The sequence below is a fragment of the Mirounga leonina genome, unplaced genomic scaffold, assembly GCF_011800145.1.
Source record: "Mirounga leonina isolate KUSES-001 unplaced genomic scaffold, KU_Mleo_1.0 Mir_197, whole genome shotgun sequence".
NCBI lineage: Eukaryota > Metazoa > Chordata > Mammalia > Carnivora > Phocidae > Mirounga > Mirounga leonina.
In genome coordinates, this window is record NW_023270494.1 from 1,044,786 (window position 1) to 1,070,762 (window position 25,977).

The 25,977-nt window shown below is 63.8% G+C and overlaps 1 protein-coding gene across 9 annotated transcripts in view; it reads right to left on the minus strand.

Moving 5' to 3' along the window:
* Positions 1 to 629: 629 nt before the first annotated feature.
* The window catches only part of ASPSCR1 (ASPSCR1 tether for SLC2A4, UBX domain containing), a 25,968-nt gene continuing 620 nt past the window's right edge, over positions 630 to 25,977 (minus strand). The window contains exons 1-16 of one of the 9 annotated variants that reach the window (XM_035025748.1): positions 25,531 to 25,826; positions 25,108 to 25,163; positions 23,700 to 23,814; positions 22,274 to 22,374; positions 14,529 to 14,586; positions 13,524 to 13,597; positions 12,832 to 13,228; positions 6,701 to 6,840; positions 6,427 to 6,508; positions 6,058 to 6,124; positions 5,224 to 5,286; positions 4,626 to 4,678; positions 1,367 to 1,418; positions 1,065 to 1,134; positions 811 to 986; positions 632 to 731 (exon numbers count right to left, since the gene is read on the minus strand). In XM_035025748.1, coding sequence (XP_034881639.1) covers positions 718 to 731; positions 811 to 986; positions 1,065 to 1,134; positions 1,367 to 1,418; positions 4,626 to 4,678; positions 5,224 to 5,286; positions 6,058 to 6,124; positions 6,427 to 6,508; positions 6,701 to 6,840; positions 12,832 to 13,228; positions 13,524 to 13,597; positions 14,529 to 14,586; positions 22,274 to 22,374; positions 23,700 to 23,741 — 1,389 coding nt within the window. In that variant the 5' untranslated portion in view covers positions 23,742 to 23,814; positions 25,108 to 25,163; positions 25,531 to 25,826 and the 3' untranslated portion in view covers positions 632 to 717. Of the gene's footprint in view, positions 732 to 810; positions 1,001 to 1,064; positions 1,135 to 1,366; positions 1,419 to 4,625; positions 4,679 to 5,223; positions 5,287 to 6,057; positions 6,125 to 6,426; positions 6,509 to 6,700; positions 6,841 to 12,831; positions 13,229 to 13,523; positions 13,598 to 14,528; positions 14,587 to 22,273; positions 22,375 to 23,699; positions 23,815 to 24,253; positions 24,396 to 24,753; positions 24,802 to 25,107; positions 25,164 to 25,318; positions 25,827 to 25,977 lie in introns of those variants that run through there. The other 8 variants (XM_035025747.1, XM_035025749.1, XM_035025746.1 and 5 more) reach the window with 8 other exon arrangements.

Consider the following 25,977-nt stretch of genomic DNA (forward strand, 5'->3'; position numbering starts at 1 on the left):
AATGTCCCCTGGGGAGGGACACCAGCCGCCCCACCCACCGTGGGGATCGGGGGGGACCCTGGAGGACCTCCAGGGGCAGCCTCGCCCACACCTGAGCAGGGCATGGGCTGGGGGGCAGGCCTGCCCTCCCGGATTTAGCCCCGCTGGCTGCTTCCTGCACCCCCCCCCACGCTGGCCCCCCAGCTCTGCTCCCTGGCCTCTCCTTGGGGAGTCTCGGGGCTTCGAAGCACTGGGAACCCATGGCAGTGATCAGACCTGAAGGGAAGGCTGAGGCTGGCCGGAACCCATGCGCGCAGCCACTGAGAAGTGCGCTCAGGTCGGGGAGTACGGGGCCAGCCTGCCCTCGCCAGGCGTCCTCCCAGTCCCTCCGTCCTGGTGGCCTGGGCTAAGGCGGCCCTGCCTACACGCAGTCCCGCAGCTAATGCCTGGGGCCTTTCTCACACTTGGGTCCTCACGGGAGGGGTAACTCGTGGGGTCAACTGGGTGAAATCAGCGGCTCAGGGAGGACACCTGCGCCTTTGTTCACCAGCACGTGGCACCCCCCAGGCCCACCCAGGTCCAGACCCACTGCAGCACCGATGGGCCCAGGGGACAGCGGGCCCTTTTCTGAAGAAAGGATGACAGGAGGATCTCGAGAGAAGCTCACACCTTTATTTCCGCTCAGGGTGGGGAGGGGTCCTGCGGCCGGCACACGGGGCACGTCCGGGCTGGTGGCGCTCACCTCTTGCTGGCTGCAATGTGAACGCCAGGATGACCTCGGGGTCCCCAGGTCGGCACCCCCTCCCTTTCCGCTGCGCCCTGCTACGGTACCTGGCAGCTTCAGCCACTTGGGCACCTTGCCCAGATCCCTCCTGACTGGCTGGGCCGTCCCGGGGCTGGGTTCAGGGAGCCCCACCGCCCCTGCCTCGGCCATTGGCTCCAATTCGAGGGGTGCAGGGTCAGGGGCTGACATCGGGGGTGGGGTTCCAGCAGCCCTGGACATGCACCTGCGGACAGAAGGCTGGGGTACAGGATGGCTGATGCGCTAGGGCAGGGGCTCTCCCCTCCCCACTGCCCGCACTCACCTGGCCACCAGCACGTCAGCTGCAGACGGGGAGACCGTGTGTTCCAGCAGCCGAGGCTCCAGGAAGAGGCCTGCGGGACACCGAGCCCACCCTCAGGCCACGGAGGGGGCCCCCTGCCCATTATTGCTCTGGTGTGGGAGGGGACAGGGCCCGGGCAGGTGGCTGTCCTGGGAATAGGGTATGGGGCACAGATCTCCTTCCCAGACTGGAAGGAAGTCCCTACCCTGGCGCATATGATGAGCCAGGACACTGGGCCCAGGGCCGGCCAGCCATGGTGGGCAAAGAGAGGGGCCCCCACCCACCTGTCAGTTCCTTGGCTCCAAAGTGCACAAGGGCCGCAGGGAAGAGATTTGCCTGTAGGGAGAACAGGAGGCAGCTCAGGGCACCAGGCAGGCATCATGGATGGGCAAAGGCCACAGGAGAGGGACAGGTGGGCTGCACCCCACTTTTGTGGTGGCCTCTTGTGGGCCTCATGTGAAGCTAGGGGCACTCACCGGGACCAGGGCTCCGCTGAGGAGGCTCACAGCCCCAGCCAGGTCTCTCCTGCAAGCGCAGTCCACTGCCCAGCACCCCCATGAGCTGCCCCCAGCCCAGCAATACCAGTCTGCCCTCTGGCACCAACCCCAGTGCAAGCCAGGCCGGCTGGGAGACCACAGAGGTCCTCTAGGAGCCAGCCCCAAGCACCAGATGAAGAGGAAGTTCTTATAATGTGTGCAAGCTGGGGGAACCAGGCCTGGAAGCCCCCACCCTCAGCAGAGACTTCAAGAGGCCGACAGGTCAGAAGAGATAAAGGTGGACAGAGAGAACGTGTAAAGGAGACGGGGAGGTATGGAGAGGAAGAACGGGCAGCATGGATCGAAGAACAGAGGGCGCAGGGGTCTGCGGCCACGGCCAGATGAGCCACCTTCAGGCTCAGGGGAAGCGCCCAGACCTGTGGAGAGCAGGGACCCTCGGCCCAGGCCCAGGTACGGGCAGTAGGGGGGCTCCTGGAGCCAAGGGGCTTTGAGCGTCCTGGGCAGGGAGGTGCTACCCAGGTCAGCTACCTCTGAGAGTTCGCTACCCAAGACCCCCAAAGCCCACACTCGAGTTGCCTGACTGGGGGAAGAGTGGGGGCCAGGCAGTGAGAAGCCCCACCCACAGGGAGGGTGCTGTTGTGGGGGGGCGGACCCCCACATCCCACCCCAGGTGGGCTGGGAACTGCCTCTCCTAAGTCTCCTTCCCTGGGGGTAGTGGTGCAGGGATCCCGCTCAGCTGTGGGTTAAGGATGACGCGCAGGGAGCTGAACTCCAGGCTGCAGGTGGGGACCCGAGTCCACCACTCGTGCCTCTGCACCTGAGGACCAGGGCCGCAAGCCCTAAAGCTGGCCAGAGGGTCCTTGTCCTCCGCCCTCAGTGGAAGGGGCAGCCACCAGGTGAGCCTTTCCCCTCCGCTCTCTTGGAGAAAGCTTCAAAGGCCAAGCCTAGGATCCTGGAGACCAAGGCCGAGGACAGGCCAGATCTGAAAACCCCACACCCCATCCTGACACTGGGATCAAAGGCTCATTCAGAGGCACTGCCTGCACCAGGGCCCTGGAGGCACCAGAAGCCAGGGAACAGGAAGGGGGCACAGGGACCACAGGGCCCAGCCTCCCCGGGAGCCTCAGCTTGGCTGACCCTCTGGGCACCATGGCCACTTTCAGTGAGCACAAGAATGTTTCGCCTGGCAGGGCAGCCTGGGGGATGCAGGGCTTCAGGCCTCAAAGGACCCCTCTCACCAGCCAGGAGTCCTCCAGGGCCCTTGGGGCACCTCCTCGTGACCCCAGCCTCCCACCAGAACTACCCCACTCGCTTGCTGGCGTCTTTGGGATTCCAACTGAACAAGGGGTGAGCGGACAGCACAGCAGGCCGCCACGACCGCCAGGAAGGAGACTCTACCCCTCCGCTCAAGCAGAGAAGGTCTACGCAGATCATGGCCATCTTCAGGAACAGCTAAAGCTGACCCCTGGACCCTACGTGAGGCCGAGGAGTCCCCAGGGCTCAGGACAGCACCAGCACTGAAGGAAGCAGATCTGATGGGCACTGGGGGCGCCTGTGCCCACCAATGGCACCCCCACCTCTTCCCACACCCTTGTCCACAGCCCCACCTTCCCCCGCACCCCCTCTCCTGGCCCAGTGGCCAAAAGGGGCAGCTGGGCCGCTGTCCCTCACACCTACCGCAAGCTGTCATTCTCTGGAGCTCAGGACTGGCCCCCCGGCAGCCTCCTGGGCAGCCAGCAGCCAGAGCACAGCCCTGCCAGGGACATGAAAGCCGGCGGCTTCCGCGCCCACGCCTGCTCACCCACACAAGGGAGGAAGACTTCCTTCCCTGAGCCCTGCCAGCTCTCTGATCGCGGGCGGGTGGGGACGCCACCCCGCGCGGAGGCCCCCGCAGCTCCAGGCAGAGCTGACGGATGAAAGGAGACAGCTGCTGGGAGCAGGGGGCAGAGTGTCACCAGGAATCAGGCTGCTCGGACAGGAGGACAGGCAGCACCCCAGGGCTCCCAACTGGGGTGGGAGGGGCGGCGGGACTGGGCGCTGGTCCCCCTCCATCCCAAAGCATCTCCTAAATTCAATGTTTATCAACAGGCTGGCCAGCGAGGAAGGGAGGGAAGGAGGCAGGGCGGGATGGAGGAAGAGGCCCAGCGCCTCTAGGGCTCCCGGGGGCTGAGAAGGGGGAGCTCGTGGGGGGGGGGGGGGGCACAGTGCCCTGCTCCCACCCACCCTGACTCCTTTCCTTGGTGAGCTTCCAGCCTCTGTGGGGTCTTGCCCCATGTCCCCCACAATGGTGGCAACCCCAGGAAGGAGGCAGACCCCCTCGCCCCAGCTCAGACCTCTGCAGGGCCTGCCAGCCACTTAACAAGGCTCGGCCTCTGGTACTAATTAAAATATCTGAGAAGACTTTGAAGAGGAAACCATTAGGCCAGAGGGCTGGGGAGGCCCCAGGCTACCCTCCCAGGGCCAAAGGGACAGGACATTTCTCCTGGCTCTGGAAGGCAGCCCCGGGCAGGGCAGGGCACCACCCCAAATCAACGCTCCTCACCTCATCTTCAGGAGCTCTGGGGGCCATAGGGAGGGTCAGGCGGAAGCAGACACCAGCTAGTGGGGAGGGCACAGCGCCCATTCCTGACAGAGGCCTCGGGGTCCAGGGGAAAAGGCAGTGACCCCTTGCAGCCTGGGGCTGAACTAGCCTGCCAGCCGCCACCCCAGGGCCCTGCAGGCAGCCAGCCACCTGCAGGTGAGGCCTTGGACCCCTGACCCTCCGGGGGAGCCCCCTCTCACACAGACCCCAGGGCAGGGAGCTTCGCGGCCCGCAGGCCGTCCCGGCTCAGGAAGGCTGGCAGTCAGCCGGGCGGGCCTCTCCCCGCCGGGGCAGGAAGCAGAGGAGGCTGGAAAGCCCCAGCACCAGCTTCAGAGGTGCTCTGCCCCCCACCCAGTCCACCCATCTACAAGGCATCATTATCCTCCCGACCGAGGCTCACCCTCCAGAGCCAGGCCAGTTGCACCTGCACCCCTGGCCCCCTGCACCCCGCCCGAGTGCCGGTACCTGGAAGAGGGTCAGCGTGGGGTCATCCAGGACGCTTTTTGGAGGAGTGATGACTGCAAAGAGATAGCTGTCTGGGCCAGGAAGCACCTTGCCTCCCACCCCTTGTCCACGCTCCCCGGGGAAGACAGGCCTGAGGGGGAGGGGAGGCCCGGGGCCCACGGCCTCAGCTGGGGTGTTCCCAAGGAGCCCCCTCAGCTCACAGCCCTCTACCCACCTCTCTGCTGCTGCAAAAACCCTGGCAGGGGGCTTAGGGGCTCGGTGGCCTGGGCGGACCTACCTCCAGGGAGCCCAGGCCCCACAGAGTCCCCTGCACAGCCCGGTGGCCTGACTCCTCCCTACCCAAATGCCCTTGGAGGGGGAAGCTCCTAGAAGCCTTGGGGGGGGGGGCAGGCTGGAGGCAGAGGGTGCAGGGGTGCTGAGGTGGGGCAAAAGCCAACCTCCCTTCCCCATTCCCGCGGTCCTTGGACTTGTGCTCAGACACCAGTGGGGCTCCCATGTTCGGGACCAGCCCACCACGGTATTGTTCTAGGGAGAAAACTGCTTCAAGCCCCAACGGGGAGGGGTCGGGGGTCACTGACGCCCAGACGCTGGAACTCACACAGGTAGAAGGGCAGCTCAGGGTTCCCCAGGTGGCTCCTCACAAAGTCCCGCAGATCCCCCACTGGAGAACGGAGGACAGGATAAGCACAGAGCTCCATGGATGGGCACAGGCCCCCAACTGAGACCTGCTCCAGGGCTGGCCCCATTCTGGGGTGGAACGAGCCAGGTCCCACCTCTGCACAGACCCCCACTACCCTGCAGGCCCAGGCTGCCCCAGGCGGCTTACCACGTCCGCCTCAGGTACTGCAGGACATCACTCCCACCCTCAAGCCAAATTGAGGCTCCAGGGGTGGAAATCCAAGTTTGTTCCTTCCACAGTACTCCTAGATGCTCGGCCTGGCTAGGCCCCCACCCTGCTGCAAGAGTGTCCCTCCCTTTGCCTCTTAGCCTGCCGCTCTCCAATCCTGAGCCCTGGCCTAGGGAGGCCCTCGAGGTCTTGGGCGTAGGTCACCGAGGACCTCATCTGGGACTGGCGGCACTGCCGCTTTCCTTCCAGGCTGCAGCCCCAAGCCGGCGACCCGTGCTGTTGGGGGGGGTTGGGGGGGGTTGCTGGGCCCACCCGTCCTCTGGGTACTCCTGTCTCACCTGTGCCCTGAACAGGTGGGCACATGGGGCACTCAGCACCTGGGCACCCCAACCCTGTGCCCACCCCCGACATGCTCTACAAGCTCACGGTCGGCCCCACAGAGATGGCAACGGCCCAGAAACACCCATGACCCATGACCCCCAGGCAGTCACAGTCCCATGGCCTGGAAGAAAGAAGCCAGGAGGCGCTTGGAGGGGCTCAGAGGGACCCCCCTCCCGCGCCGGATGCCCAGGCAGGGCCACTTACCTGTCTCGTTAGGGCGGAAGAAGCCCTGCAGGATGTAGCGGTCAGGGAACAGGACCCTCAGGACCACCTGGGCCACGAGGAGGCAACGTGTCAGCAGGAATGGCCAAAAGCAGCCCCGCTGCACCCCTAGGCCCATGACGGCCAGGTCCCCTGACCCAGGCTAGAAGACACCAGGGCTGGGGCAGGCAGAAGGGCCAGCTACCACCCCGCCCCGGCCATCCCTGGCCTCCTCCCTGGCCTGCCAGACATGAGGGGCTGGTCATAAACCATGGCCGTGCAGGCCTTGTGGGAAGTGCGGGTGACCCCAGCCAGGGGCCCAGGGGCGAGGCACGTGCTCGCTGCAGGTCCCCCCCCAGCCCTTCTCCATACCTTAGGGTAGCGCTCCAGCTTCTCCCTCATCTGAGCCTCCCTGAAAGCCCTGGTCACTAAGGGCGCTTCTTCCAGGCGCTTCCTGCAGGGGGAGTGGGTGGGGGCGTGAAGGTCTGGGGTCTCCGTAGCCAACCCAAGTGGAAGGTCCCCATGCCAGGCTCCGTGGGCTGCTCCCCACATAGGGCCAAATGGATGGGGGCCCTGACCCTCAGACGTGCTACTGAGGATGCGGGAGCAGGGAGATGCTGATGGGGCCGCCAACGGGCACACCCACCGTTCACTCTTGAGCTGGGCCAAGCGTCTCCTCACATCGTCCACGGTCACTTCGAAGAACTCGTCTGGCAGCTCCGCAGGCCAGGCCTGGAACAGCTCCTCCAGGTCAGGGTGGCACACCACAGGGTCCCGATCCACCGGCTGGTGGGCAGAGGGCTCAGATGATAGCAGGCCCCCCGGAGCCCACACTCCTGATTGTGGGGCTGGCTCGCTGGGGCCTCACAGCTGGAGAGGCCACGCAGACCCCTGAGCCAAGCCCATACCCTCACTGGCCACCCCAGTCAGCCTGTGGACAGGGCCAGACGGCCAGGACTGGAGACCCTCCTTCCATGTTTCCTGCTCAGCCACACGGACACAGAGACCCTCACTCACCGGCAGGGCATGGGGCCCTGGAGGCTCAACACAGCCAGGTCAGGCCGGCCAGGCACCCTCCTGCTGGGGGGCTCGGGGAGTGGGCTGAGGGCCAGCCTTTCCTACCAGCTCCTGTGCTCGTCTCCTATCTCCATGGGAACCTCCCTGTTGTCACAGTCCCCCAAACACAGAGCAAACTCGGGGAACATCACCCTGGTTGATGCCACATCAGGGGCTCCCCGAGAGGGCAGGGGAAGTGACAGCCCCCAAATTAGAAGTTTGGCAGAAACCTACCAGCCACTGGCCCCACGGCCCGGCTGCCCCCAGCCCACCCTCTGACCACCCTGGGGACGCAGAAAGGCACAGCATCGCTTCTAATTGGCAGCGAGGAGGAGGAAGGAAATCGCAAGGCAGGGTTTGCTTGGCCCAAAGCGCCGCCAGGGGGATAACTGCCATTGTGAGTCACACGGCCACGGCGGTGGGACACCTCTCGGCACCAAGGCTGCAATGGGGGGGCCGGGCCTGACCGGGGCATGCATGTTCCGGCCCAGGAGGCCACCCTCTGCCCTCCGCCCTCCACCTCCTACTCTCTGTACTAGGCCGTGGGCCTGGCAGGCTCTGGGAGCATCCTTCCCCAGCGGACCCTCCCTATAGCCATCCCCACAGCCCGTCCTGCTCTGCAGGCCAGGCTCACTGCCCCGGGGACCGACACGCCTGCCGGGGTCTCCAGGGCTAACTCCCCAGCCACGCCCGAGGCCTTGATCGTCCACCCTGGCAGGCCTTAGGTCCCTGTGGTCCAGCAAGTGCCCAGCAGGGCCAGGCCTCGCGAAGCACCTCCCTGCCCAGTGACGCCCAGTGACACCCAGTGACTGGAGGTGGGCTCTCATCAGGAAGCCCCTCTGACCTGGAGGCAGAGGGGCAGAGCAGCTGCCAAGGGCTGGCTGAGGCCCCGGCAGCAGGGCCTGTATGAGGCCCCTGGGGGCTGCCCCTCCGAAGCCACAAGGATCCCGCGCCACCGCGGGCAGTCTACACCAGAGCTTTTTATAACAAGATGCCAGGCGCCAGGCTGCCCCCCACAGCCACGGCGCCTGCATTCCAGAAGGGCCAAGAGCTGGCCTAGGCGCCCGGGGCGGGGTGTTGGGGGGGAGCAAGGGCAAGACATGGGTGCGCCTGAGCCGGGCACCGCCGTGTTCACTCAAGCACAAAGCCCGCAGGCCACCCTGTCACAGTCTCTCCCTTGGAGGGCCCAGCCATGCGGTGGCGTGTGGTCCACGGCTGAGCGCTCAGACCTGGCCGGCGAAGCCAGTCCCAGGGGGCCCTGCCCACTGGGTTCTCGCGGTCCCCCTGGGCACTTCCAGGACCCGACCTGGGTGCGACTGTGGGCTGCCGGCGGTGCTGATGACCCCAAGGCCCATGGCCCGCTCCCCAGGCCATTTCCAGAACGGGGGACACCAGCCACTGGCTCCGCGCTGCTCAGGGGCCACGGACTCTCGGTCAGAAAACAAAATGGACAAAATCCTTCTGGGTTTTGATTCCTTCTCTCCTCCCGCATCTCTCTCTGCTCCAGAAACCTGTGCGTCACACAGAAGCCGGGAGCCGGGCCCCACGCAGGAACCAGAGTGCGGGCAAGAGCCACCGGCAGAGCCCGGGGCCAGACCTCCTGATGTCCTGGCCCAGGGAGGCTCTGTCCCACAGGAACAGACTGAAGTCCGCGGCTGGGCTGCTAGGAAGTACCACCCCACCGCCCAGTGATGGGAGGGGGAAGCCAGGCAGCTTTAACACCTCCGCGTGGCCTTCCACGGCAAAGGAGAGGCGCTGGGGTCAAGGGAGCCGGGGAGGCCAGAGCCCAGCAGCCGCCAGGTGGAGCCCTGGTGCTCACGCCCCACACTCTGCCAGCACCCCGCCCTCCTCTGCCATTCCTTGTCCCACCGTTCCTGGTCCCGGCAGTCACTAGGCACGGCTCCCGTCCTAGGCGCGTTTAGGAGAGGTTTCTGGATGGACAGCACGGCTCTAGGAGGAGACGTCCTCAGGCAGAGCACACACGCAGCGGCAGCCATGAGGGAGAGCTATGGCGGAACGGAGGACAGGTGGACAGAGAGCAAGCAGGACAGGTCAACGGCCATAACGCTGTCTGCAAAGTGGGTAACGCTGGCCGGGAGCCCGGGGGGCACGGAGGGGCAGGAGCACCCTCTGCGGCTGACGATGGCCCAAGGCTGGACAGATGCTGGACAGACTCGCAGCCCATTCGGAGGTGGGGATGCGGGGACCGACCACCGGCTGCGGCCGGCCAGCGGAAGGTGACCTGCTTCGTCAGGACGGGACGCAGGAGGGAAACGGCGGAGGAGGCCGTGGGGCCTTGCCTGCCCTTGGCCCACGCCAGGCTCGGTGCGGCCGAAGGCAAAGCCCGGCACCGGCGTGGAGGGCCCGGGAGGGCCGGGCAGGCTGGGCGCTGGCCGACACCCTGCAGCAGCGGCCTCGCGAGTGGCCGAGCGTCCAGCGGGCACCCGGGTCCCCTCCTTTCGGAAGTGGCCTCACCGCTGCTCAGGGTTCATTTTCTCGACAGTAATTTTCCGGGATGTGATGACACACAGAGAAAAAAATGTAAAATCGACTTGGGGGTGACCTCAAGCCCAGATTTTCCAGCTTTCCTGTGAGGGCTCTTGTTTGTTTCCCCCACTCCCAGCCCAGACTGTCCTCTGACAATGGTCTTTGGTCAGAGGGAATGTGAAGCTTTTCCCCTCGAGGCTTGGAGCTTAAATGAATCAGGACCGGCAGGCCAAACCTCCCGAGTTACTCACAGAGCCGGCGCGCCCTCCACCCCGCCCGGCCGCGGGGCTGAGCCAGAGGGCGAGGCCGGCCGGGTCAGGCAACTACCGAGAGCACCAAGCAGAGGAGACAAGGGGAAGGGGGGGCACTGAGGCCCCCACGCGCCCATGGCATGACCAGACCACCGCCACCGTGGACGAGACACGCGAGCCCCCTGAAGTCTGGAAGTAAGCAAGTGCAAGCTGTGGTGTGGGGTCTCCTCAGTCAGAGGCCCGGCAGCTGCCCTCGAGGAGCCCAGCGAAGACACACAGCGAGAGGGCAGCAAGCCACAGAGGGGAGGACGCCACGTGGTGGGAACAGTCCCGGAGAGCCCTTGGATCCAATCAGGGCAGGGGCCTGAAGACAAGCCCCCCAGGCCCCACTGACACAAGGCCGCCCGGCCCCGCCTGGCCCTGCCTGGGCGTCCGGGGTCCCTGCGTGCTCATTCTCCACTACGGTGTGCAGGCTGCGCTCCTCTCCCCCAAATCCAGCCGCGGCAGAGACGGCTGGAGGGCACCTGCTACATGGCTTGGCCAGCACCTTCCAAGCCACGACCCATCTGCCACCCAGCCTCCGCAGCATTCCGATTAAGGCCACGGCTGGGCCCCTGGGCTGCTGCTGGAGCCTGGGGACGGCCATAAACACGGACCGTGTATGACTAGGACAAGTTTAAACCATGCCCTGGGCCCACACACGGGGGACAGCGGGGCGTGCTCACGGGAGGATGTTAAGAAGGTGCCCCAGGACGAGAGGAGGAGGACAGCAAGGGGCACCGCTCGCGGTCTGCTCTGACCGAGGCGGGGCTCCTGCCAGTCTCACGTGCTCTAAACCTGCCCACAAACCAGGGAGCGGGGACGGCCAGAGACCAGGCTGACACCTGCCTTGAGGTGCAGGCAGAGGCACCAAGGGGTCCCAGGTCCTCTGAGGGGGCAGACCAAGCCCCACAGGGTGAGGGGCAGGCAGGGGAGGCTGCCGTCAGCCGCCTGCCCTGCCCAGGGCATCGGGGCCTTTGATCAGAGACCCCCATACTGGCTGGGGGGCGGCGGGGGGGGGGAACGCCTGCTGGGATTGTGGCCCAGCCGCACACAGGGCTGCAGGGCGGCCTCCCGGGCCGGCGGAAGGACTTCAAAGGACAGGCCAGGGGCCGCCGGGCAGCCCCAGCCTCTGCCCGCACCCGGCTCTGATGGCCAGTAAAACTACCTTCTAATAATTAATGTTCTGACATCAAAGGCAAGAGCCGCCCGGGTCTGTAAACCATCCCAGTTCTCAGCCGAGGACCTGCCTATATTTTATCCTGTCTCTTCTGACTCTTTATTTAAATCCAAAACCACACACAGGCAAAACATTAATGGAAAACTTGGAAACTCCTTTTGATTACCAAAGTGTACCTTTGAAGTTCCCCCAAAAGTTCCGTTTTGTTCCCTTCTTCCCTCCCCCCCAGGGCTGAAAAGGGACACAAAGCAGACACCATGTGGCCGGCCAGCCCTCCGGGTGTGGGGCTGTTAGTGACAGGAGGCACGAGGCAGGCGGGCAGGCAGGCGGGGGACGCTCCACAATCAGGCAGCTGCTGGGGCGCCCAGATCAAAGGCACACGCTGCTGGCAGCCAGGCGGCCCCTCCCAGGGACCCCTCCTGCCTGGGGGCCCCAGGTTCAGAGCCCAGGGACGCACTGGGACCCTATGCCCAGACAGCAACCACCTCCAGGAGAGCGCAAGCAGACCCCCCCCCCCCCCCCCCCCCCCACCAAATGTCCATAGGGCCGTCTGCAGCTTCCCAAGAGATCCGGAGAGCCAGGGCCTGCCCGGGTGAGCAGGAGCCAACGGCCCACAGGCCGCATGCCCCGAGTCCTCTGTGCCTTCGGTGTGGGAGAAGGGACAGCCAGTCCTGGCCCCAGGGTCCAGCCCCCAAACGCAGGCATCCCCAGGAAGAGCAGGCCTGGACGGAGTCAGACCCCAACCACACAGGTCTGCTTTCGGCCACTGATTCCAGGCCCGGGTCACAAAGGCCATGAGAACGGGGACTGCAGATGAGTTTCTGACACGGTCCACACATCAGTATGGGGCCAGGGCACCACCACCGTCTCCCCAGGACAGATGGTCACAGGACTCGGGACTGGCTCGTGTCCCCCGCCCCTGCCCCATCTACTCAGCAAGGACACATGGAGGGTGGCTCAGCAACGCAGCAGGATTAAGTCCCAGCTGTGTGCCCCTCTGGAAGGACGCAGGCTCCGTCCTAAAGCCGGGTCTTCCCTGCCCACCCCCCCACAGGCACCGGTGCCCCTGACCCTCCAGCCTCCCCAGATGTGTGATCTGGAAGCAAGAAGGACCCCAGAAGAGACAAGACGCAAGTGGGTGTGTCTCAGCACCAAGAACGGGCGCTTTACTTGCGAACCACAGATGCTCAACTAAACCGTTAACTCCGACTCACAGGGAAACCGTTAATGATACGTCACCCAAACGGGATCGCTCCCTGGAATGCAAGGATGGCACGGTGGGGGGGGGGGGAATCTACCCAAAACCTCACCAGATGAAGGAACTGAAAGAAAGGAGGCCTGCCCTGCATGCCCACTAACTAGCGGCAGGAGACCGCCAACCGGATGCAGGGACCTCGACTCGGGAACATAGCACGAGCCAGGCGATGCCAAAGCTGCCTTCAAGTCAAAAGCTGGTCAACAGGCCGGCCCGGGCACAAGGGTGGAGGGCGACGGCTCAGGGGCACCGCCTGGGACAGGGGTGCTCAGAGTCCGCACAGGTGCTCAGGGCCACCAGGCAGGTGGACTCTCCTGGCTGTGACCGTGCTCACAGGGACACACGAGTTAATCAAAATCTATCACACTGCACATCTAAAATCGTGCCTCAATGAAATTAAGACAAAACAATCAGTTCCCAGAGATGACCACACACCCATCCACCCTACCGCACCCCCAGGCTAACTGAGGTCAGGAGGAAGGACCCCCAGCACCCAGCCCGCTTCTTACCGGCTCTGGCTCTGGCCGGGGCTCCTGGCCAGGCCTAGACTTCTTCGGCTCGGAGGGGCCTCCAGGGCTGGAGAAGGACTTAGGCAATTTGGCTGAGGGCGACATCAGAGACCTGGCTGACCCGGAGGAGCCCCCCAGTCGCTGGCCCCCACCTGAGAAAGGGACAAAGGGGGCGGGGGCAGGCTCCTTGGAGATCTGCTTGGCTTGAGCATCCACACAGCCAGCCCCCGAGATGCCTGCTTCGTCCTGATGGCTCACGTCCCCCTGGCTGAGCCCTGCTGAATCCAGCGGAAGCAGAGGGCTGCCAGCGGCCTGGTCGGCCGAAAGAGAAACGGTCGGACTTCCTGGGGCTTTGCTCCGAGCGACCCCAGCAGAGCTGCAGCGCTTCATGGCAAACCTGAGGGTGCAGACTCAGAAAGTGAGTGAAACCCCACACAGAGCCGTCTCCCTGCTGGGTCTCACTCCCCTCTGGCAACGACCAAGCCAACCTCAGCCCCCCGAAGGCGCTGTCAGCCTCCGCCCCACCAGCCGGCCATCATAGCCCAGGCCCCTGGGCAGGAGCGGCCATCAGGCAAGGGCCCCAGGTCGAGGGGAGAGGGCCGTGGTGGGGGTGGGGCACATTTTCCGTCACCTCTCCCTCTTTCCCTTCAGACCCCGTTTTCCCACTCAACATGACTCCGAAACTCCCCCACCTGATGATGGCACTGCCCCCCGTGAGGCCTAGGGACTGGAGCGTCGTGGCCTGCAAGGAGGCTCTGCCCGTCACCTGTGAGGAGACAACAGGACACATGGCTGACCCCCCGTGGACAGTGCTCCCCACCCGGCCGCCCTGGACAAGGGCACCTCACGCTGGCTCCCTCGGCCTGAGCACAGTCACGGCCGGCCCCCGTTGGACACCAGCTCCCGCACCCCGGCCTGCACCCGAGTCTGTCGGCTGGCCTGGTCTGCAGCCGCCTCCCCACCCCACCCCATCTGCGGCCTGGGCGGGCACGGCTCAGGCCTGAGTTAGCCACACCTGGCCCGCTGACCACCTCTGTGGGCTGACCCGACCACGACGGCCTCGATCCACGCCCAGGGGCCCGAGGCCCAGCGTCTGTCTCCTCTGGGGGAAGATGTGTCCCCCCAGGTGCCCCCCACCAGCAGCCCTGGGACCCCTGCCCCGCACAGCCCCGTGTCAGGGAACCTCGAGTGGGGATAAATAGGTGGGCAGGTCCCGTCCACACCGGGGCCCCTTGGGGACAGTGGCCACCCAGGGCCAGGGGAGGGCATTTGGCCAGGGTCAAAACAAAAAGCCCCTGTGAGCCAGGGGACCCAGCGCCAGGAGGGTCCCCCATCACGGGCGGGCGGGCGGGGGCAGTCTACGCCCGCACCGTGCTGCGCTGGGTTCTGAAAAAGATCAAAACACAGAGCAAAGCAAATATTTATTAAAATGAAACCACTTTTGTGACTCTCAGGCTTTGAGAGACGCTGGGAAAACAAACAGGGCGTCGAGGAGGTTTGGGGAGCGGCCCGGGCGGCCCGTGCTGCCAACGGAGCCGCCACTCTGCTTTTTTCCATGAAACACACCGCGCTTTCAGAGGCTGTCTCCCCGGCCGCTGCTTTGAAGGCGGGTCTGAGAGAATTTTCCAGATTGGAAAGCGGGGCTGGGCCCGTGTGGAGACGGGGGGCCAGGCGGTGGGGCCAGGCTGCTCACCTACCTCATCCCTCATGTACACACAGGCCGGGCTCGCCTCACACGGCTGCTCCAGACGCTCCCTGCGGGGGGCAAAGAAACCCTCACAGCCAGCCGCGGGTGCCCCCCCCAGCACCCCCAGCGCGCCCCGCAGGACAGGGAACCGGCCTGGCCGCCGCAGCGTCGCCAGAAGGAGGCGGCCAGCCACCGGCGGGGAGCCACCTGCCAAAGGGGGGCTCACGGTCCGCTGTGGGGGGGGCTCATGGTCGGCTGTGGGGGGACTCACGGTCCACTGTGGGGGGGTTACAGTCTGCTGTAGGGGGGCTCACGGTCCATCGTGGGGGGGGCTCATGGTCGACTTTGGGGGGCTCACGGTCCAGCTCATGGTCCACTGTGGGGGGGCTCATGGTCCATTGTTGTGGGGCTACGGTCAGCTGTGGGGGGGCTCACGGTCGACTTTGGGGGGCTCACGGTCCAGCTCACGGTCCACTGTGGGGGGGCTCATGGTCCATTGTTGGGGGGCTACGGTCAGCTGTGGGGGGGCTCACAGTCGGCTGTGGGGGGCTCACGGTCAACTTTGGGGGGCTCACGGTCCAGCTCATGGTCCATTGTGGGGGGGCTACAGTCGGCTGTTGGGGGGGCTCGCGGTCGGCTGTGGGGGCTCACGGTCGACTTTGGGGGGGCTCACGGTCCAGCTCATGGTCCATTGTGGGGGGGTCACGGTCTGCTGTGGGGGGGCTCACGGTCTGCTGTGGGGGGGCTCACGGTCCATTGTTGGGGGGCTACGGTCGGCTGTGGGGGGGTCACGGTTGGCTGTGGGGCCAACAATGAGAACGAGGCCCAGAGCCCTGTGATCTGGCTTCTACGTGAAGCCGTCTCCCGGGCGCACTGCTGACCCCTGAAGTGCCAGGAGCAGCTGGGGCAGGCACCCGTTACGTGGGCCATGCCGGGGGCAGAGCCCGCATGCTGGCCTGTCAGCCTGCAGCCCGCACCCAGGGCAAGAGGGGCCGCGACGCAGGAGGGCGGCAGTGATGCCCCTTCGGCAGCAGGCCCTCACGCCCACACGGTCGAGGAGCACCGGGCAGAGGGCTCCCGACAGCCGGTGAAATCGGCGTCCCCACGAAGTGCCAGGAGAGGCTGGGGCGGGCCATACGCCCACCCCAGCCACTGTCACACGCACACAGGCTGGGCACCGGGGCAACGCGGGGGCAGACGGGCCAGAAACACCATGGACGCTCCACACAGACATGTCTCCATCGTCCAGGAGATACCAAACGGACCAGACACCCCCACCCCTCAACACTGCCATCCAGGTCACCGAGGGCCATAGCACCTTCCCTCTTCTCCTCAAGGCCGCGCTGCCCGGTAAGATGGCGGTGGGCATCCTCCCCTCGTAAGCGGGACCCCGAGACGGGAGGGAAGAGTCCCCCAGAAGCACACACGCATGCACACACACGCGCCCGCGCAACACCTGGCCCCAACTCCTGCCCCGTGGCCCTGTGCTAACCGTGGAGGTTACAGGGTGCAGGCCGGCTGAGGCCTGGCCTTGCAGCCCTAAAGCTGCTGGTGCCAAAGCGAGGGGACGTTCGCTTCCGTGTCTCCTAACACGTCGCCGTAACGCCAGCCCCTGTGAATGCCCGCTCAAGACCACACCTGGAGTGCCCCATCCGGTCCCCCTCCTCCACGCAGGGCGAATCCGAGGGGCAGGGCCCACCAGAGCGGGAGGCCTGGAGTGACGGCAGGCCCCGCGGCGCTGCCCCACCAGGGCTCGGAGCTTAACACACAGACGTGCCAGGGAGCAGAAGACTCGGCAGCTGAGCTGGTGACCAGAAGCAGCAGGGTCTGCAGCTGCACACGGACACTCTGGACGCACCCCGTCCCCGAGACCCGGGATCCAGTCCCCTGGCTCGACTCGGCGTGGTGTTTGCTTTCAGGTTTTGCTTTTGCGTGCTGCCCAGAGCAGAGACCCACAATCCAGAGCTAGCTACTGGGACCCGGGGAGGAGGGGCGGCCCTGTTCCTGCCCAAGCCTGGCCAGCCCTGTTGCCTCCCAACACCCCCACAGGAAGCTGGGGGGCCCCTCGGCTAACAGCCTCCCATGGAGCTCACCCCGTGCTCTCCTCACACCCATGCCTACGATGAAGCTGCTCCCCAGACAAGGCTGCCGGCCTCGACCAGAGCAACACAGGGGGCTGGCCATGAAAGGTGGGACCTCGCGGGCACAGCAGGGCCAGGGAGCGCCCACCAAGACCCCCTGAGCCCAGGCCTCAGGAAAACGGAGGACCCCCAAAAGGGGTCCCTGATCCACACACTCTTCTTACTGAAGATCAGAGGAAAAACGAAAGAACTTCAGTTGAGGGACATGTGTCCAGCAAACAAGGTCCTGGGGCAAAGACAAAGAGAGGGGAGTCCTGGCACCATCTGGACTCAGAAAGCTGGCTGACCACATGCTGGCCGTGCCGACGCCCACCACACTCGAGGGAGTCCTCTCTGCGCTCTCAGGACCTCTGGCCAGGCATGCTTTCTCCAAGTCCTTCCCCGGGCACCTGATGCCATGGTGAGTACCACAAATCACAAACCGACAGGCGCAGGGCAGTGCCCAGGGAAGGCCTGCCTGCCTCTGTGCCCTCCAGGCCCCTGCACATCAAACGCCAGCCAGGCTTTGATGTGCGGCTCCTCCGGAGGGAGGAGGGATCGGATTCCCTGTGTGGGGATCTGAGGGAAGGCCTGTAAACAAGCCAGGGGAGGGGCGGCCGCAACGGCTTCTGGACCTTCCCGGCCAATGAGCAGAGCTCTCCCTCCAAGAACAGCGCACTGGGGACGGTCCTGAGCTTCGGCCCGCTGCTCCCTGCAACAGAGACCTCAGCAAAGCCCCAAGGCTCTTGGAGGGAGCCGGGCCAAGGGCCTCCTGAGGACGACCCTGTGCCCCGGCCTGCTCCCACGCCCCACGCCCAGCCAGAGCCACAAGCATCACTCAAGGCCGGGCCTGGTGCGGAGCCTCCGTGGGCGCCTGCTGCCCCTCGGCAGATGTCGCCCAGCCCGGCAGGAGGATGCTAGCTCCACCTGCGGCCAGCAAACGTGCTCCTCTGGTCGGGCCAGGGGCCAGCAGGCACGCCGGGCAGGGCAGTTTCTGCACTCACCACAAACGTGCTGTCCCCACAGGCATGAGACGTCCGTCCACCTGGGGCCAGCTCCCGGCAGGGCACTGGGCTTGGGGGGGGCAAGCCAGGTTTCTGGAGACCTTTCTATTTACTTCACCTATCTGGGCCTGACCAAGATGGGCCGGTCCAAACACGGGTGTTGCCAACACAAGCCTGCCACCACGTTCCCCAGGCCAGAACAAAATGGACAGAAACCAACCCAAACCAACAGAGCTGGGACTTCAGGCTCAGCTGCCACCGGGAGGCCCACCTCAGGCCAGGCTACACCCCAAGGGGCCAGGCCACACGTACCCCAACACAGAAAGGAGATTAGGACCGGACGGAGCCACAGGGTCCCCTCCTCCAGGGCGGACTGAGCAGGGATGGGTTCAAGAGCGAAGTTTCCTTTCCTTCCCAAGGAAAGATGGGGGACGGTGGCCAAGAACTCTGAGCGAACACCCTCCTTGGCGGGAGCACGGCTGGTCCCCAAGCTCACAGGCAGCCCCCTCTGCAGCCCACCGTGCCCCAGGGTCACACAACCCTGAGTGAAACACGCGGACAGCCTGCCCTTCCCAGGGACATCCGAAGCCCTGTGTTTCCTACCAGTGAGGTGAACGGCGCAGACACAGAGCGCAGGCTCGGCCTGCGTGAAGCCAGGCGGGGAGCAGAGGGACCCCGGGCACCAGGGACGAGCCTAGCCCGGGAGTTGCAGGCCCGAGCCCCTCTCCCTGCGGCAGAGAGCTGAAAAGTAGGGAGGACCGGCCAGTCCACACGGAGGCCAGCAGTGTCCACGGTGGCTCCCAACCCCACATACAGCATGTACATGGCTGCAGGCCACGGGGAGGCCAGTCCCAGTGTGAGACTTTCAAGTTTCAAAGCCCTCCCTCCAACAAAGAATGTAGAAATACCTCATTTTCCCGTTAATCACGTGTGCAAAGCCTAACGTTTCGGACACACGGAGTCAAGTCAATCATAATCCCCAAATTAATTGCACCTGTTCTCACCGTTCTTTGATGTGGCTACCCGGAAAGTCTGAGTTACCTCCGTGGCCCGCACGTGCAGTCCAGGCGGCGTGTCCAGCGGCCACTTGGTTGATCCACATGCTGGTGGTCAGGGCAGGGCCGCTGTGCAGAGGAGCCCCACCTGACCACCAGTGGCCCCGGGATGCTGTGCTCCCCTCCGACAGCTCCCTGCCGGCACACCCGCTGCTCTCCGACACTCACCTCTCCTGAAAGCGTCAGCCAGAAAAGCCAGCTTCCCGCTCACCCCACTCTGCGGAGACTCGGAATTCCCAGAGCCGCCAGCCCCCGGCCGGCACGGGAGCCGCGGTGAGTCAGCGCGTGTCGTCCCCCGGGAGGGTCTGTTGGGGGGCCACGCACGTGTCCACGTCCGCAGCATCCCTACGTGGCGGGCCGCCCCCACATGGTCCCGGCGCGCATCACCAGCTAATCAGGCGCGGGCCGTGACCCGGGGCCAAAGATGTCACCTGCCCTCCCTCACGTGAATCCCGCCCTGTGGTTAGCAAACACCAGCTCCCAAGAAAAGCCGCACCGCCTTTGAGATGAAACTCAGCGCAGGGCCTATCTGCTGGCCTCACACCCTTCCCCGAGAGAATGCACCGCCGGAGGGGCCCTGGGGGCCCAGACGGGCAGCTGGCCAGCACTCGTGGCACTCAGACAGGAGCATCCGCACAGCACTGCACACAGGCGCTGGGAGGACGCTTCTAGAAAGCGCGGCACGGAGAGGATGCACGCTGCTCTGTGCACAACAGAGGACGCGGGTGCACGTTCATGGACGCCCTGCTGCCAACCAGAGAGGCTCAGCTCCTCCTGGTGCGAGGCCACTTCTCCCAAGAGCTGCCTCCACCCCGTTCGGTTCCTTAAACTCCATCGGCAGTTTCCCGGCCGGCGGTCCTGAAAGGCGCATCACCACAGGGGATGCTGATTCCTTTAGGATTTCAGTTTCCAGTGCGGCTCGTTTTGTTTTTAGTTGTACCTACAGGTGTCTCCTCTGGAGAGAGCGTCCTCACGGCAGGACGGCCGGGCTCCCTGCCTCTGGGCTACTCCTCACCAGCCAGGCCCATCTTCGAGAGCAGGGCCTGGTGTGTCCCCTCCCCGAGGCAGGACTCCCAGCCCGCACCCACGTCCCACTCCTCCCGGTGGACCCCGCCTGCCCTTTGGCGGAGTGGTCTCGGCAGCTTCCTCCGATCACGGGCAATTCCAGGCCTAGAAACGGCTTTGTTCCATCCTCCCCTCTCACTGATACTTCGACAGATAGATAATTCTAGAATAAACACTTTTCCTACAGTTTTTGCAGGCACTGCTCAGCCGCCTTCCCGGTGTTGCGGCCAGGGACCTGAGGCCCTTCTGCAGGCGGGCCTGCCGTGTTTCTGAGTGTTGGGAATGGACCCTCCAACCCCAGCTCCTGGTGCTTCACGGGGGGATCGGTCAGTCACAGCTGGGGGTCAAGTGGCCCCAAGCCCGGGGGTGTGTGCCGAAGCTCATGGGTCTGAGGCCCCGCTGTCCTGCTCACTCGCCTGTGGGAGCCACCGGGGGCGGGGCGGGGGTCAGGCTCTCATATCCCCCATTGTTGGAACAGCACCCCCAGTCCGGAGAGCCCTGAGGCTCACCATCCCCAGAACACGGCCTCCAGTACCAGCAGTACAAAGCGGGAGGGGAGCTAAGGCACTATCACTGTCTTCCCCCTCTTGCCTCCTTGCCCAGCCATCACCCACCCCACCCACAATCCGGTGCAGCCACTGTCTGGGCTCTGCCTTGTATCTTTATGAAATCCTCCAGTGTTGGTCTAGTTGCCTTTCAGGAGGAAGATCAACAACACACACTATCCCGTGAATCCTTCCTGTTCCTCGCTTCTGCTGCAGGGCCTTTGCACTTGCTGTCTCCTTGGCCCAGAAGGCTCCTTCCCAGATCCTGGTGCAGCTGAGACCTCCCCCGCCACCCAGAAACTGTTGCCCCGCGGGCTCCCAGGGTGCCCTCCCTTCCGCTCTGTGACATCTTCTTGTAGCTCTGTACCCCTATCAGTTCCTGTGCCCCTCTCGGTAAGCTCGGCAAGGCCAGGCCCCGGCTGCTTGCTGCAGCCCCGCTGGGCCGGAGCGGTCCAGACGAAAGAAAGACAAACAGACACAGCCACTGAGGGCGAGCACCCGCGGCCCTGGCCCCTGAGCTTTGAGGAGCACCTCCTCCTCCAGGTATCCCGTCCTTCCTCCGGAAGTAGGGTAATAGCAGCCCGGCCTCACCCAGCTAACGGGAAGCCCAGGTCGGACAACACACCACTGGCAGAGTGCAGGGAGGCCACCACTGCAGCTGGCCAGCGAACAGGGGGCTGCCAAGTCCTCCTGGGAGCACCGGGGAGGAAGGCTGGCTGCCAGGGCCCAGGCTCGGGGGGAGCAGAAGGGAGCCACCTGGTCTTGGCACAGCAGCTCCCACAACCGTGTCATTAAAAGGACCAGCACATCGGGGTGTCCGGGGGGCCCAGTCGTTGGGTGTCTGCCTTCGGCTCAGGTCAGGATCCCAGGTCCTGGGATCGAACCCCGCATCGGGCTCCCTGCTCAGCAGGAAGCCTGCTTCTCCTTCTCCGACTCCCCCTGCTTGTGTTCCCTCTCTCCTGCCTCTCTCTGTCAAATAAATAAATAAAATCTTGGGGGGGAAAAAAGCATATATATATATATATATATATATATATATATATAAATATATATATATATATGAATGAGTGAGTGAGTGAGTGAATGAATGAATGAATGAATGAATGAATGAATGAATGAATGGACCAGCACATCAGAAACGGGAGGAGGAGCCCCAACAGAACAGCTCGGGTTGGGGGGAGGCAGGAGTCCACTTCTGGGACAGCAGGGGCCATGGGCACCGCGATCAGAGTGGGCTGTCCTATGGCGAGGCTCTGTCACCAGGAGGGCCCTACCCAGAGTCCCCTCTTCCAAACACACAAACCTCAGGGCCAGGGCTGTTCTCAGGACTGGAGACACATTCACTCACCCCATCCTCACATCGCCCTTGGGGGGCCCACACACAACCGGCCCAGGGCCACACAGTGACCACCACACCCTCCCACGGTCCCTTCCACTCCGCGAGCCAAGACTTTCACAAGTGGACAAAGACTTCCATGCCAAAACGAAAGACCAAGAAGTAAAGTGCTACTGTTCTGACGCCTTCAGAAATAACATTTAAACCGTCAATTACCAGATAGAAACTGACACATCAAATACTATTAAGATTTTCTTTTTAAACGTGACCCATTTTCACGATAAAGAACTTTTATACCTAAAACATTGGTCCACTGAGGAGCCCCCTGTTCCCCTCACTGCTCACTGAGCCCCCCATAATGACAGAAGCACAGCTTTGCCCTTCCAGGAGGACACAGACGGCCCCACTGTCATGAGAGAAAACCCAGTAAAAAAGATGAGCTGTGGGCAGCCAGGACCTGCTGGACAGGCACCTCCCTCATCTCAAACCAGTCCTCTCACCAGGATCACAGAGTCCAAAAGGCACGGCCTCGGGCCATGGCAAATTATGGCTCTGGACCAGCCCCACTGACCCAGCAGCATCCTCTCCACACAGTGGGGCAGAGCCCGGAACCTGCCCACCAACGCTCACCTGGTCTGTGCAAAATGGCTGAGAACCTCCCAGAGCGTCTGGCCCGAACAGAAAGTGTCTTGCAACCTAGAGCCATCATCCAGCTGCAGAGCAATGCGAACCTGAGGGGTGCAGGCGTAGGAAACCTAGTCAGGAAGGAAAGCAGCTGTCCCACCCCAGGCCCATGTCCGAGTCTCAGGGCACAGGTAAGAGAGCCTGCAAGGATCTTGCGGGCACGTGGGAAGCTGCCCCCTGAACGCTCTGCAAACGTCTGCTTGTCGCTGTGTTGTAAGTTGCCGACCCTGGGGTTAACCTGTCGTGCAGCAATAGATCACGAGCGTGCTATGCCTCCTGAGCTTTCTTCACAAATGAGCACAAATTTGCAGCTTCATGGTTAACAACTACGTCTGTAAGTAGGGACTTGGGTCTATAACCCAAAAGAAAAGAAATTCCTCTCTGGTCCCTCTGCAGAGTGACGGACACACTAGGGCACGCGTGCACAGAGCCTGGAGGCGAGCGTGCGTCCAACACCCACAAGCACCTCCCTCAGCCCCGCCTGTCACCGCCGAGTGCTGGGTTCTCCAGTCCTACTACGTGCCGCTCTGGCCAGACACGTGGTCAAGTGCACATCTGCACCGAATCCCAGTAACAAAGGGGGAGTGCTCTGGGTGCAGGTGCAAGAGAATCTTCCTACGACCCCCAGCAGCCCCAAGGAATCCCCAAGGGAAGTCAGGGTTCCTTCCACTTGAAAGTTTGAGAACCACAGTCGTGAGGAAAAGAGGGGTGCTGGGGTCAGTCCCCACTGCCCGAGTCCTGGTAGGCTCCGGAGAGCTAACTGACGTCCTCAGGGCCCGAGCTTCCTTGCCTCTTAACAGGGATGGAGGCTGCCTTCCCTGTGGTGCCTGCAGGACCCACAGAGACACACAGAAGTGAGCAACCAGCACTGTGGTCGTCTACACCCGTGATAACCGTGGGGTCATCCACTCAATCTCTAGAACCTAAAAGCTACTGATAACGGTGGACCACCGCAGGCCGTGGTCAAAGACTCGGGCCGTGGTCCAGGCGAGGCCCGTGAGGTCCTCCTCCCAAAACTAGGCTGCACTCGACATCCCACAGACCTCTGCTGGCTCCAATCGCGATTCTATGACCAGAGTCACCAGACTGGGCAAGTGCTGCTGACAGACCACAAGTAACCTCCCCAGAGACAAAGTCAGAGCAATGACTGAAGAGGCTCACTTGCAATCCACAGGTGGCCCCCAGACAGCGGTGTGGGTGTGAGGACACGGCCTCGCCTGGCACACTGGCCTCGTTTACCCTCATGCTCCTCTGACCGCTGCAACAGACCTTCCCGTCTGCTCGGCATGCCGAAGCATCCTGCAGCCCAGACAGCCTGAGCGCAAGAGCCAGAAGCAGCAGTGTCGCTGGCTGCCCCCTGAGAGCCACCTACCATGTTCTCAGGCCCCTCGCGGCTCCGGGAGATGGGCACCATCTCCAGCTTGGCATTATTGGGCAGATTGGCAAATCTCCACTGGAGAGAGAGGTCAAGCACGTTCCTCTGAAACCTGCAAAACAAGCCACAGCTCACAGGCTGCCCTGCAGATCCTAACACAGGCCAGCTTCCATACAGCGCCCGGCACAGCCCTGCTAGGCGCAGGGGACAAGCTGAGCGATGTGCCATGTCCATGCAGCCACCTCCCCAGCCAGTGCCCCCAAGGCTGCAGGAACAGAGGTAAGCCTGCAAGCTTGCAGGGACAGAGCGGGTCCCCGTCTGTAGTGGGTCTTCCAAAGAAAAGAGAAAGTGGGCACTGACTCAGCTCTGAGCATACAGGAACAGAGCAAGAGGGAGAAACCAGAAATGGGTCACCCTCTGGGGCAGACCAAGGGGCTGCCCACCCCCACCAGGCCTAAAGCAGCAACAGGCCCAAGTACAGGCTCAGAAAATAAAAACACACCTGGGGCGACTGAGGGGCGTGTACCTAGCTCTGCTCAGAAAGTTCTAACCTGCTTCTGACAGGTGGAGGCGAGGGAAGAGAGCACACGGCTCTGTAACAGCATATGCCAGGGGACAGCCAGCACAGAGCACAGCCCTGGGATTCTGAGTGGCAGCACGGGCGAGGCCCAAGAAAGCAGGCTCCCACGCCACGGGTTCCTCTCCGTCCCTGATTGAAGACAGCCATACCACTAAGACATGCTGCTAAGGTGAAAAGCTCCTCAGGTGGGACAGAAACCCACACCCCACCAAGGCGGGGTTCTGACCCTCTTGTTGCTTCAGACCACTCGAGAATCCGGTGAAAGCCCTCTCTCACACAGAGACCCATGCATGCAACTCCAGGGCCGCCCACAGTTTGCTGAGTTTTTCCCATTTCTGCAAGACCACGTCCTCTTGCCCCCAGAGCCCCACCAGGAACTTACACAACCAAATGCACAAAAACCCTCTGCAGAGACCCCTGAAAGAGACACATCCACATCCTAACCCCCAGAACCCGGGAATGTGACCTTACTTGAAAATAAGGACTTTGCAGATATAACTCAGTTAAGGATCTCGAGATGAGGTCATCCTGGATTGGGGTGTGCCCTAAATCCAATGATAAGTGTCCTTATAGGAGACAGAAAAGGAAGAGACACACAACACAGAGGGAAAAGGCCACCTGAGGAGGAGGCAGAGGCTGAGAGCAAGCCCGGGAGCCCCCAGAAGCTGGGGCAGATAAGGGAGGCTCCTCTCCTAGAGGCTTGCGGGGAGTGTGGCCCTGCCCACGCCTTGACTTTGGGTTTCTGTGAGAAAATGAACATGTTGGCTTAAGCCCCAGGCAGCGCGCTGGGGAGGGGTGCACGGACTCGGACCCTAGCAAACTCACTTCAGATCGTATTCGCTGGGGTTGAAGTCCTGTCGGCGGCATGTGTCCTCCAGAACCTAGGAGTCAGACGACAGGCCTGTGAGCCACGGTGTCTGGCCTGGTGGCTGGGCTGCCAGGCACACAGTCCATCTCTTGATGAACTAACTGGCTTTGCCACACCAAGCTTAGTCCAGACCCCATGCTGGACTGTCCGTTCCACTGATGCACACACCTCACCTGCAACTCCTATTCACCCTGCTCTCCTCACTGGGCCTGCCTCGCCGGTCGCCCTCTTGCTACGCGCTTTGGGAAGAAGGGTCCACCTCGGGCCCCAGCGCCCGCAGGGCTTCACCGTCCTCCCCACGAGCCGCCGCACAGACGGCTCCCCGCTTCTGGGCCCCGAAAGCACACTGCTCAGTCCGCCACCGCCCCACCCCGGCGTACCCTCCCGGTACGCGCACCGGCCCCCGGACAGCGGGGCCCGAGAAGCCTCTTTAATGCAACAGCTGTCCCGGACAAAGTGCAGCGAGTGACTCAGCAAATCGGTCTCCAGGCGCCAAGGCCGCACACCCAGGGGACACCGGGCCGGGGGACGCCCGGAGCGGGGACACGGCTCGGGGCTCTGCCGCGGTCTCCGTGGGGCGCAAGGAGGTGCCGCCCCCCGGCTCCCGCCAGCCCGACCCCAGCCCCGCGGGGAGCCGCGGAGCCCCGGAGCCGGGAGCGCTGCGCGGAAGGGGGCGGGCCCGCCGCGCCAGGAGGCCGCTCATTGGCCGCCGCGGGCCCCGCCCCCTCAGGCCCCGCCCCCGCGGCCTCCCGGAGCCAACCGCAGGCGCGGGCCCGCCTCCGCGCCCCCGCCGCCCCGCGCCCGACACCTCCTTGCGCCCCACGGAG